This window comes from Micromys minutus (assembly GCF_963924665.1).
Source record: "Micromys minutus genome assembly, chromosome: 25".
In the NCBI taxonomy this organism is placed as follows: Eukaryota; Metazoa; Chordata; class Mammalia; order Rodentia; family Muridae; genus Micromys; species Micromys minutus.
In genome coordinates this window covers 29,211,254-29,224,853 of record NC_137960.1, presented here as the reverse complement: position 1 = coordinate 29,224,853, position 13,600 = coordinate 29,211,254, and the positions used below count along the sequence as shown (strand labels likewise).

Below are 13,600 nucleotides of genomic sequence, written 5' to 3'. Positions count from 1 at the left end.
ACTAAGCTGATAATGCCCAGAATTATCTTTCATGATCTTATCCTCATATACCTGTTTTTCTTTTCTTTTTCTTTTTTTTTTTTAACTGATTCTAGGACCCAGGTCTTCCTACCTCACTTAAACTATACTAAAAACACCCTCAAAGATCTGCCCCCTCAGATATGTATCTCCTAGATAATTCAGACTCTTATGAAGGTACAACAAAAATTAACCATCCAAGTACAATTGTGGTGCATTCAAATGATAATGACCCCCATAGGCTCAAATGTTTGAACACTTGGTGGAACTGTTTGGGAAGGATTAGGAGGTAATGGTCCTGTTAAAGGAGGCTGAGTAAGTCACTGGAGCTGGCTTGTAGTATTAAAAGATCCCAGGACTTCCCAGTGCACTCTCTGCCTCCTATTTAGGTCTCAAGATGTGAGCTCTCAGCTACTGTTCTAGCAGCTTACTGCCCATAACCTCTGCTCCCCCTTCATACATGCTAACCCTCCAGAACTGTAAGGTCTAAATAAACGTCTCTTAGAAATTGCCTCAGTCATGGGGTCCTATCAAAGCAACAGGAAGTAAGCAATACAGAAATAAGTGGCAATAGACGTTCATCTGTTAAGATGAATGTATGATTCTGGTTGAACAGTGACAGTAAGGAAGAATGTGTATGTGTGGGGATTAGGAGTATATGGAAAATCACTTTTGTCTTCAATCAACTTAACTGGTGTTCTGAAAATACACATAAATGAAAATAATCTTTTTAATACAGGGGAAATGAAATATAAACAGAATTTAATTTAATATTTAATATATAGCAATACTGAATATTACCAGCAACCTAAATACTACCTTATAATCTTCAGAACTGTCTCTTGAATAACGACATTCACACCATTCTCCATAAGCTTACCTTCCACACTGTCAGAACAGGAAGTGCCAATGCCAGTATCTCCACTATCAGACGTTATACTGTGTCTTCTGATATGGTTATTTCGATGGTTAGATGGAACAGCTGTGGCTTGCCATAATGATTCATTACCAGGTAACCATGCTGATGAATAATCTGAGCCTGTAAGGAAAAAATACACAATTAAGACACGTGCAACATCTGTCTGAAAAAAAATTCAACAACTAAACTATATATCCCAGGGCTGACGAGGGAATGTAGGCTGTTATTTTGACTGCAAAGCTATTCTCTGTTCTAGTTCCTGAAATGCTAAAGACAGAGTGCTGTCTGACTTAAAATCATAATCTGAGGCTGGGAATGATAGCATATGCCTTGAATCACTGGACTCGGAGGCGGAAACATGCAGATCGTATGAATCTCTGAGTTTGAAGATAGCTTAGTCTACATAGCAAGTTCCAGGACAACCAGGAATACTTAGTGAGGCCCTGTCTCAAAAAAATCAAAAATGAAAATAAACAAATCCACTTTGGCCTTATGTGCTGGAGCACAACCATAATCACAGCTATAATCCCCGCACTCGGGAAATGCAGGCAGGGAGAAAGCAAGCTCAGGGACAGCTTCAACTACACAAGGACAGGGAGCTTCACCTAGATCACTAGATGGAGTCTCAAAACTAGACAAAAGAAGAAAGAAACCAGAAACGCTAAATCGATCTTCAAATGTCAACAGAGTATTCTAGAATATTTCAGGCAGACACCTCTGGTTCTACACAGGCCTGAGCTGTACTTGCACTTTAGGGAAGTCTTGTTGAATGCTATTACATGACCAAAAGAAAATGAAGAATTAATCATGAAAGATTTAAAAATAAACTTGCTACTATAATCTACCCACTTCAAATACAATTTTATTTTTTAATTATTTTGTTTTTTTAATTATCTTTTGCTAATTCATTTACTAAAACTTCATTTAAAAGTTTCAAGTAAAATACAAATTTAAAATGCACACTATTAACCCAACCCAAAGTCTATACATCTCAATGAACATTTATACACTTAGAACAGCCATTCCAAAGCCATAGAGCTTCACACTGGACTTCACACTTTCAATATTGGACATATTTCTATGTACTTACCCACTATCAAAATCAACCAAACACAAACAAAGAAACTCATGAGAGTTGGAACAGAAAACAATTAGCTTTTGCTAAAATTCTAACTATTCTAGTAAAAGAGTCTCAAAGTTCAACTGATTCATAAGAAATGATTCAGCCTGTTCATTCATTCCTTCATTTGGAAGAAAGGATTGCTCATCCTAAAGTACATAACAGCAAGTCAAGGTGATAATGATATAGTAATTCCTAAAGGCCTTACTAAGGGGAATTTTTTTTTAAGGATTAGAAAGACATGTCATTTAAATGTCTGTTTCCACAGTAAAACAGTCTCAGTTTAACTATATGGTAGATAAATCTTGGAAAAGGTCAAATGTGAGTCGTGGTTATTTTGTATTTGAACATGACTGTGTCCTTTGCTTATACATTTAGACATTTTCTAAAACAAATTTTACTACACTTATTTAGAGAAAGAGAAAGATTAGAGTACAAGTGTGCAAGTGCATGTGCCACATACCACAGTATACACGTAGTGGTCAGAGGACAACTAGCAGGGATTGTGTTCTCATATACCATGTGGGTCCTGGAGAACCACACAAAAATCTTCAGGCTTTGGTACAAGTGCCTTTACCTGCTGAGCCATCTCAATGGCCCTGGACAATCATTTCTGTAAGGATATTCTTGGTTCAGGGTAACATTTACATTGGTGGACATGGTGAATGGGGCAGCTGTCCTCAATGTGGGCAGACTTCATCCAATCAGTTAAACGCTTGAATAGACATAAAGTTTAATTGGCAAACTTTTCTTTGTGCCTGCTGACCGCTGAACTAAAACACTGCCTTTTCCTGTGTCTAGACCTGAATTGGAGCATAGGTTCTTCCTGGTGTTGATCCTTCTAGCCAACACTAGAACAACACCCTCAGCAAGTTTAGTCTCCTGCTTGCCAGATCACCAGATCTGGGGGTTTTGTCAGAGTGCACCTAAGCCAGCTTCTAGAATCATCATCCACTGGATCTGTTTCTTTGGAAAACACTAATACAGTACAACTAGGGAAACTTAAAAGGACAATGACCAGAATCTACACTTCCCCTAACTGTACTTCAATACCACCTGTTCACCAGACTCCCAGAGCACAAGACTGCAACCTCAGTACCTGGGATCTAGCATACACTAAAAATACTTAAAATCTACACAAAAGATAATAAGTCTAAAACATTACACCTTCACTTCTAGAAACTCCGACTTGTATCTTGGAATAACAAAAGAATGCAAATGTTCCCATGACTTAAAATGTGTTGTATTCTGATAAGCTTCTCACAAATTTAAATTTTCACAAGTATTCCTGCCAGCATCCACGCTCAGTGGTGCCATACACTGTCCTGCGTAGTCAGCTGACTGAACATGCCACTAGTACAAGGAAAGATGAACTTGGAAGGCAGTCCCTGCTAAGTATCCAGCATTCTTGCAACTGGTCAACTATCACATAATAGGGATTTTCTGTGTAGATTATGCCCTCTCCTTAATTAGTCGCTCAGATACATAGTATCATCATTTCCTTCAGTAGCCTGCAATGCTATAATCTGGACTTCAGACTTGTATTCAAGTACACAAAAATGAGTCATTATGAAATGAGTGAAGTAGTCAACTGTCACCTTAAAGCATTAAAAAGAGTGTAAACATATTTCAATGTTACCTCAAAAAGTAAAAATTAGATAAAGAAAAATACAAACTCAAGAAATACATGGATAAAATATGATTTAAAAAATCCAAGTTCATTGACATACTTAATGTGAAATTCAAAAGACAGCCTACCCAAGATAATGGATAAACCCAACCTACCTACACACACACACACACACACACACACACACACACACACACTCCTAACCATCCACTGTAGACAAAAGACAGTTCTTTAGCAATATTTTCAATGAAATAAGGGGTGAATGGAATGGAACTTTGCCTAGTAACCAGATAGCTTAGCAGGAAAAGGTTCTTGCCATCACACCTCACCACAACCTGGAAGGAGAGAACCAACTCTCAGAAGCCATCATTTGACTTCCACTGAGCTGGGCTGGGTGTACGAACACATACAAATGCACATACAGTAAATAGGGAAATAAAAGCAACGGCCAGTTTTATTAATAAGTATCTAAAATTCGTACAATGTCAGTTTAGGTAGGATGAATTTGACTAAGGAAATTTGCAACCTCATATTTTAAGTCATCTAGAACACCCGTCACCAGTCCCTATATTCCTCTGGGCAGTAAGACTGGCTGGGCAAAGCCTGCTGGCCCCTCCCTATCCTTACTTCAGTCTGGTTTTAGAACAGAATGAAGAAAACGCAAAGGGACCAGAACAAATCCCATCCAACCACTGCAGGGAATTTCTCTAGCTGTCACTATAGCTGGTGACAGCTCTGACTGTCATGCTTTTATGTTAAATTACTACAATTAAGTTTAGTTAATTTGAAAAACATCATATTTCCTTTTAAAATGCTTACCATAAGACCAATAACTTAGTCATTTAAGTTATATAAAGTCTTAGGATATTCTTTCATAGAACCTTACTTACTGGCCTCTTCTGAAATTAATGAATATATTCAAAAGTAATCAAGCTACTGAAAGTCGTTTTTAGAGGTACAGAACTGGTGGACACTGGTTTCCAGACACAGCAGTGGCACTGCACTCATGACTCACAGCAGCTAGAGTTGGCTGCAGAAAACCAAGTCAATCACCAAGTCTAGCACAGGTGGGGAAAAGGCTCATGAGGGTCCACCCCTAGCTGAGAGCTGAGGGGCTATTGGCAGTTGGAGGCTGCTGAAGAATGAGAAGACATATTTCTTTGGGATGTGTCCACTGGTATGTTGCCTATGTGTGGGCAAGTAACACTGAGAACCCAATGGGTTATGAAATTAAAAAAAGATGACAAGAAGGTGGGAAAGGCATATATTAAAGGAGTATTAGATACAAGTGAGAGGGAGAAACTGGAGGTGGAAATTCTCAGATACATTTTAGATGTGTATGACACTGTCAAAATACAAAATTGTACATAATATATACAAAATAACCTGAAAACAAAAATGGATAAAGTTAATAATGTCTGCGGAGATGGCTCAGCCTATATGATGGTTTGAATATGCTTGGCCCAGGGAGAGCACTATTATAAAGTGTGGCCCTGTTGGAAAAAGTGTGTCATTATGGGGGTGGTGAGCTTTGAGAGTTTCCTCCTAGCTGTTTGGAAGCCAGTCTTCTGTTTGCCTTCAAAACAAGATATAGCAGTCTCAGCTCCTCCAGCACCAGGCCTGCCTGGACACTGCCATGCTTCCCTTCATGATAAGAGTGGGCTGAACCTCTGAACCTGGAAGCCAGCCCCAATTAATGTCCTTTATAAGACTTGCCTTGGCTATGGTGTCTTTTCACAACAATGGAAACCCTGACTAAGACAGAAGTTGGTACTTGGACTGGTTCTAGAGGAGCAGAAGCATAAGGATGAATCTTTTAAGTATCTGGAATTGGCTTAATAATTTTCCAGCACCTTCAATCACTGAAACCTCTCCAGGCACTCTCCTTCCTGGGAGCTCAGAGCATATTGAAGGCCAATGGTGGACACTATATTTCAAACTTAAAGACGAGACAGAGGCAACCAGATCTCAGTTCAAGGCCAGCCTGGGACAGAGTAAATTCCAAATCTAGGAGTGGTGGTACACACCCTTAATCTGGGCTACACGTTCTGCTGCAGGCCTATGTAAGGTCAATGGAAGAAGGGAGACCCTCTCTTCTTCACCTGCTTGCACTTACTTACCAGCACATCTGTTGAAACATACTTATTTGGAATTCTGGTTTATACAGAAGACCAGCTGAAACACCCAGCCTTGTGGGACTGAGCAACTACTAGACTTCCAATTCACAGCTGCCCATTGTTGAGCTAGTTAGACTGCAGACTGTAAGTTCTTCCAACAAATTCCCTTAATATAAAGAGACATTCAGTAAGTTCTGTGAATGTCTAGAGAACCCTGATTAGTACAGTTAGGAAAGCCCTTGCTGCACAGCACAAGGACCTGAACTCAGGCCAGTTACAACCCACACCTGTGAGCCACACTAGGGAGACAGAGACAAGAGGATCAGCGGGCCTGCTGACTCCCCTATCACAAGACAGAAGCTCTGCTTTGAGGATACAAAAATCTAGTGACTCTAAACACTGGAATAGAAGAACTTATATTTCATTTTTATCAATACTAATTTCAACTCCTGGAAATTCCTGAGGATAAGAACAAAAACCTATATTTCTCATACTGTATATACAAATATATGAGCATCAGACAAAGAATCACTTACTGTATTTTTTTCTAAAGTTTGAGCACAAATAAATCAAATAAATGCATTAGTACCAAGTCTTCCGTGATGTATGTACCTGTAACTGCACGTGGGATAGCAATGACTTTTCTCAACTGATGACAACACTAAGCCCCAGGAAACAAGCATAGCATATGATAAAGCAAATATACAAGTTAACACTAAAAGCTGGGTGTGCAGCATAAGTCATAAATATAAGTTACAGTCTAAAGGTAGGGGTGCCTCATTAACCCAGACTGACCTGGAACTCACTATGCAGGTGAGAATGGCCTTGAGCTCTTTGAATTCTTAATCCTCCTGCCTCACCTCCACCACAATATTTTTCAAAATACAATCTAAGCTGCATGCCATTAATGGGTCTTAAAATCAACAGACACCAATATTTTTAAACAAAATGGGGGAAAATATCAAAGTACACTGGAACTATAACACATAAGTATAAATATTGTGCATTTTTAACAGCTCTGAATTGCTAAACAAAGTACACTGTCACAAGGTTCAGACAGTGGCCTTCAACTCCCTTAACCCTTCTCATCAAGAGAAATCAATGTAGGGCAAAGTCCCAAGAATCAGCCTCTGGAATAGACCATACAGCCAAGCAATCTGAAACTCTTCATGGCATTTCTGAATAGTAACTATAATACACCGCGTCCAGCCCACCCCTATCACAAATCATACTTTCCAATGGATACCTATAATCAGTCCCAGGCATCTCCACTCCTAATAGAGTAACTAACTGCCAAACCAGCTGCTACTCTCCTATCAAGAACTGGAATCAAGTGTGTCTGTCACAGCCTCCCACTGACACAGCCTATCGGTTCCTGAGACACCGAAAGTAAACTCCTGTTTGGGAATTCTTCACCAACTGGAAATCTCATTCTCTAAGTCTTTGCAGCTCCAGTCTCCCTCGCCATCTAGCTCCTGAACAAACCAGAACAGCGAGGCACACTTACTTACTTCCCTCTTCTCTGCACACAGATGAGTCTCTTCTGTAACTCCAACTCCTTCCCTTCAATTCTTTAAAAGACGAAACTGCTCTTTCTTCATCGTTCTTCCATTAGATTAAATGGCTTTCCTCATTCCCAAAATAAAGTTTAAATTCCAGCACACCATTTTCTAAAGTGTATTAATTCACACATATGACTTTCTTCTGCTTCACCAAACTGGAAAATGAATGACAACCTTTTTATCTAAGTGTCCCCAACTAGCCTGAGACTTGTGCACTCAGGCAAAATGTAAACAAATGAAGTCATTGTAAGCATTGGATATCCAATAAATGTTCACTGAATAAAATTAGAATTTTGGAAGACTCGCAATTACACCTACAAAAATATCCTTCCCTTTAGAAGAAGGATTAAAACAGGAACTTTGTTAGGAAGTTCTGCTTATTTTAAAATCCAAGATATTTTCAACTATTCTTTAACCCAGTATACGTTTACAGATCTATTTTTAAAACCAGTAAATATTTACCAAAAATAGCTTTTAAAACATAATTTTAAAAAGTTAAAGAGCTGATGATGAAAATTCCTAAGAATTATGGGAAGAGGTCAAAAGACATAAAAAGTTTCTCCCACACGACAGAGCATTAAACCATATAGAAAAATATTCTTAATATAGAGGAGGGAAAGTAAGTTTGCCTTAAGGGTGTGGACATTAACAGGTCAACCCTGCGGTAATGGAGAACTCCACACCCATACAGCAGCACAAACAGGACTCTGTGGACTACCTTTAAAAAGAAAAACAAGGACCAAAGACCAGTTGAGAAGAGAGGGAAGGAGAGACTGAGGTGGGGGAAGGGAGACTGTGTATCTGTCTGTCTTTAGGTAGAAGAGTTTGGGATTAGATGTGGGAGGAATTAAGAAAACAAGGCACGAATATGATCAAACTATATATAAAATTCTCAAAAAATTAATATGAAACATATTTTTTAAATATTCATCAGGGCTTAGGAGTTAAAAGCACTTGCTATTCTGGCTGAAGACCCAAGTTTATTTCCCAGCACCCAGGTCAGGTGGCTCATAGTTTCTCTAACTCCAGCTTCAAAGAATCCCATGCCTCCGTCCTCAGATACCTGCACACACATGCATGTGCCTACAAACATACACGCACACACACACACACTTACCTTTAAACTGCCAAAAAAAAAAAGAAAGAAAAAAGAAAAACATGCAAAGAGGAGAGGGTCTTAAAGAGGCTTTGTTCCTCCAATCACAAAGAGATCAAAAGTTCAGTTCAAGGCGTGAGCTGTGACTGAAGGTCAATTCTAAGTCAGAGAAAAGTAAAACTAGGAGCAAAACAAGATCAGCTCCAGAATGGAATTGAAGTAGTCCTTGGAGATGGCTCTTCATTCAGTTAAGATAAATCATGCAACACAGCTAGTCAGAAAGTGCAAAATCTAATTATCTGTAAGCTAATTGGCCTTCTTACATGTAAAGATTTAGGTCAATTTTTGAAGTAATAAGTAACTAGTAGATGTGGCATTCTAAATATGAAAGGGGAAGAGGGCAGAGAAAGGTGACATGCCGATCAAAGGTACGAAATTCCAGATAAACTGAAACAGTAGCGGGAAGACACCCATGCAGGAGGACACAGCAGGCACATGAGCTTCCTGGAGAAGGCACAGCATTATGTGTGGCTGTGATGGAGGAACCCTGCAGAGGCACGACCCCAGGAGCTTTGTCCCAAAGATGCTTCTCACTGCTGCTGTGCCTTCTCATGTATTCCTTGGTTTTCTGACACGGTATGACGGGGCAAAATAAGATCCTTTCTGCCTGTAGTTCATTCGGACTGACTCCTGGCTTTCAGCCCACCTATTGGGTAAATTGTCTGCAGATCAACCTTTCATAAAATAATATTGTTTAGATGAATGGATGATTTTATAGAATTCCTGATTTGATTCAAATTATTTTAGGAGTCTAGAATTAGAGAGTTAAGGAGATGGCATTAGTTGTTTTGCCAGAAAAATGTAATAAAGTTAATTTCAAGAATATAATGTACCCCCTGCTCATAGAATAGTAAGTAAATGCTGCATTAAAAGGAGTACAATGGGCTGGAGAGATGACTCAGCGGTTAAGAGCACTGACTGCACTTCAGAGGTCCTGAGTTCACTTCCCAGCAACCACATGGTAGCTAACAACCATCTACAATGGGATTCAGTACCATCTTCTGGTCTGTCTGAAGACAACTACAGCATACTTGTATTAGATAGATAGATAGATAGATAGATAGATAGATAGATAGATAGATAGATAGATAGATAGATAGATAGACAGACAGACAGATAGACAGATAGAAAAAATTACCTAGTCATGAATAATGAACCTAGAATTTTAAAAAATGTAAAGGAGTACAAGGAGCTTCCATTCACTACAAGCATGTGAACTGCACTAGGAAGAACAACAAATTAATGATCAAAGAAAACATTCATTCTAGGTCAAGTCCAAGGATAAGGACACAGGTGTGCACTATGACAAAGTTAGGCCACAAACTATGAATATATAATTCTATTTTAAAAAAACCTACTGCTTTGAACTTATGAACTTACAAAATAGATAAAACTACCATGAACTTATAATCAATAATCCTGATGTAACTCCCTCTTCTGTAATATCTTACTTGCTTTTGAATGAGGTAATCTTTCTTCTTACATAGAGAGCTTTGTCCTAGAAGATATAAAAAGGCAAAGAAAAAAAAAATAAACGTAGGTTGTTGGAGTTTCTCTCCATCCATCCACCAACTGTGTGTATGTGTGTGTATATGTGTGTGTGTGTGTGTGTGTGTGTGTATGATTATTTTCTCTTTTCCTTTCTTGCCAGCCCCCTAAGAGTTAAGAGTTCAGAGTTTCTCACCAGTCACAGATAAGTTTTTCTCACACTAGCACTGCTAATGCCGACCCTTTAAGACCCTTTAACTGCATGGCCCTGCTATCAGCACCAACTCCAATTGTCGACTCCACACCTCACTGCCTTCCTCAGTTTACCTTTGGTTTCAAAGCTCATCTTCAAAAAGTAGCCTTGGTGAAATTTTGTTCTTCCTGATGACAAGCTAATAATAATACTATATACATCAAAATATACTAAGGATGGATTTTTGACAGCAGCGTCACAAAAAAATGTGAAGAATATTAATCACCATGATTAAATCTTTCTATGGTGTCTACTAAGTCAAAATGCCACAATGTGCTGATGCATTTATACACTGTCCCCATTCTAAAATAAGACTTAAATACTGGAATGATAGGTGACACACTCCTGTATCTTCCACTTAGAAGATGGAGGCAGGGTAAGCTCCATAAAAACCCTGTCTCGTAAAGATGAATAACTCATTGCTTAATTAAAATAAAGTTTACATTAATATCTTATTTAGAGCTGGCACCTATGAGCGGGTGCCGTGACCACAGCTACTTTCAGAAAGGAGAACATTTCATTGTGGCCAGCTCCCAGGTTCAGAGGTTTTATTCCGTTCTCATCATAGCGGAAAGCTATGGTGCTGGAAACGGAGCAGAGAGTTCTACATCTGGATTAGCAGGAAGCGGGAAGAGATAGAGACACTGGCCCTTGTTTGAGCACTTGAAACATCAAAGCGTTTGAAACCCAGTAACACATTTCACCCAACAAAGCCACACCTCCTAATAGTGCTACTTCCTAGAGCCTATTAGAGCCACTTTTATCCAAACCACCAAAATTAATGAAATGTAAATACGAAAAAGCTGAAAGTTTGTTTTCACAACATACTGCAGATAATTTTTTAAAACATTACCAAAACCAGTTCTATAAATAGATTCTTTGAATATGATTATAAATTTAATTTTCAAATCCACTATTAGAGCTGTAATGTTGATATAGTCTGTTTTTAAAGCAGCTCTATCTAAAAATAATCAAATAATAAGTAGTTTACCTTTAGCTGGAGAGCTGGCTCAGCGGTTAAGAGCACTAACTGCTCTTTCAGAGGTCCTGAATTCAAATCCCAGAAACCACATGGTGGCTCACAACCATCTGTAACGGAATCTGATGACCTCTTCTGGTGTGTCTGAAGACAGTGAAAGTGTACTCATATACATTAAATAATTAGTTTTTTTTAAGCCAATGTTTTAACTAGCCCATTTCTATAAAAAAGTTCACCTTTCATAACAAAATTATTAATTCAAATAAATATGTCTTTATCAAGTATTCTTAATAGAAGCAATCAAAAGGTTAGGGGTTAGGGTAGCTACCAACTAGGGTAATACCAAGATTAACTCTTCTATGAAGACATTGCCTGCCTGTTGATATCAGGGTAAGGATGGGAAGACCCTACCCTCTGGTTATGTGAAAACACATGTTCCAACAAGTATTCAGGCAACCACAGAGAGTCAGAATCATGTGCTTTTCTTATTAGCCTCTATTTCTATAAGGAAGTAGAAAGCTGAAGTGACTGGAAACCCTGAGATGCTGTTAATGAAAGCACCCCATGTGCACATGCACACAGCAATGGTGCTTCAAGGGATTGCCCCTGCCTTGGATGGCAATTATTTCACAGCATCATCTCATGAGGAAAGCATTCGTTATGACAGTAGAAGGTCTGTCCACAGAAGAAGATAAACACCAAAATCAAAATCAATTTTCCTAAACAACAAAACTGTTCAAACAAAACAGTACTATGTTCAAATAAAAAAAGCTACCTTTGTTAGCTTTAGCCTATCTTGACAACACAGGCCAGTTTCTCCCAATAGTTCTTAGTTTTCTAATACTTAGAAACATAAGTACCATGAATAATAAATCTAAATGCAAAATTAAAAACTTAAAATATTTCAAAATGAAATTCTGAGAAAACATATCTATAATTCTTCAGTTCCCAATTTAAGCATTTACTCTCTAGTGAAGCTGTCTTTATTCTTCCACTAGGAAGAGAGACTATGCGGTGAGAGAACCTCAGAGAAGCATTACTCGATGTGACTCTTCCAGCAGACAGGCAGTGTTTTCTTCCACAGGACACATAGCCCGCTTCTAAGGATAACTACAAGCTAGCGCTCATTTGCGAGCCCTGACTGTGAACACTAGAAAACGCTAAGTATCAGTATCAACAAGTGTTTGCTCAGTTGATGCCCACGATGGAAATAAGGGTATGTGACAGAGTTTCTGAGTTCATTCTCTTCAAAGAATCTTAAAATCCTGTCAGTTATCTCAATTATAAGTTAAAACTACCTGTAAATTTATAATTAATCACTAGGTGCTATGGTTTGTATATGCTTGGCCCAGGGAGCAGCAGTATTAGAAGGTGTGGTCCTGTTGGTGTGGCACTGTGGGTATGGGCTTTAAGACCCTCATCCTAGCTGCCTGAAAGCTAGTATTCTGCTGGCTACCTTCAAATGAAGGCTCAGCTCTGCCTGCACCTTGCCTGCCTGGATCCTGACATGTTCTCTCCTTGATGATAATGGACTGAACATCTGAAGCTGTAAGCCAGTCCTAATTAAATACTGTCCTTATAAGTAAACAAAAGGCAATACATGGTTGGACAGTGGAAAGGTAGGTGGAGAAAAGGTAGGAAAATGGAAGGGGAACAGAGATGGAGGAGATCAAGATGGAGATCAAGAAGGATGAGCTCGATCCAGGTGGACTTAATTGGCAATAGGTAGCTATGAATATTTTAAGGATCTTATAGGTCTTTTATCGTATATGGAAGGGCAGTTTTGTATCTTTGTCTATTGGATGTAATCTTATTATGTAGAGAGGGTTTGTGAATTGAGAATCTATTATATAAACCCGTTTCAAGTTACTGGGTTTTGAAGTGATGTTTGTGATGGGCAGTGGAGAAAAGAAGACGCCAGGGCACTAATTCCACCTGGGATGGAGGCAGTAGGGCAGGCAGGGTGAACCACCAGGGAAGGGAACCTCATGGAGAGTGTAGCTCGTGAACCAAGTGACAGAGTCTGTGTGTACTGCTCCACACTAGTGCGTCATCCGCAGAGTGAGACCCAGGGGCCTGATAAAGAGATAAAACAGATCATTTTTAATATTTATTGTGACAGATGGCGCACGAAGGTGTTAAGCAAGAATCCACTAAAAAGTTTATGGCTATCAGCCTAGGAGTTAGTTAAAAAGTTTTTAATTTTCTAAGTAAGAAAGGGCCAGTGCCATGTTGAGTCACCACAAGATGTCTCATGAGTGGGAACCTTAAAAGAAAGACAACCTCTGCTGGCAGACTGTGGTGTCTTGTGAAAAAGCAGGTGACCATGTACACACACACATACAGAGAGAGAGAGAG

The 13,600-nt window shown here is 39.0% G+C and overlaps 1 protein-coding gene across 1 annotated transcript in view; it reads right to left on the bottom strand.

Annotated features, from left to right (window-relative positions):
* Window positions 1–13,600, bottom strand: part of CEP85L (centrosomal protein 85L) — a 112,556-nt gene that overhangs the window by 87,235 nt on the left and 11,721 nt on the right. Inside the window, exon 2 of the mRNA XM_080938237.1 lies at window positions 899–1,057. Coding sequence (XP_080794363.1) covers window positions 899–1,057 — 159 coding nt within the window. The remainder of the gene's footprint in view (window positions 1–898; window positions 1,058–13,600) is intronic.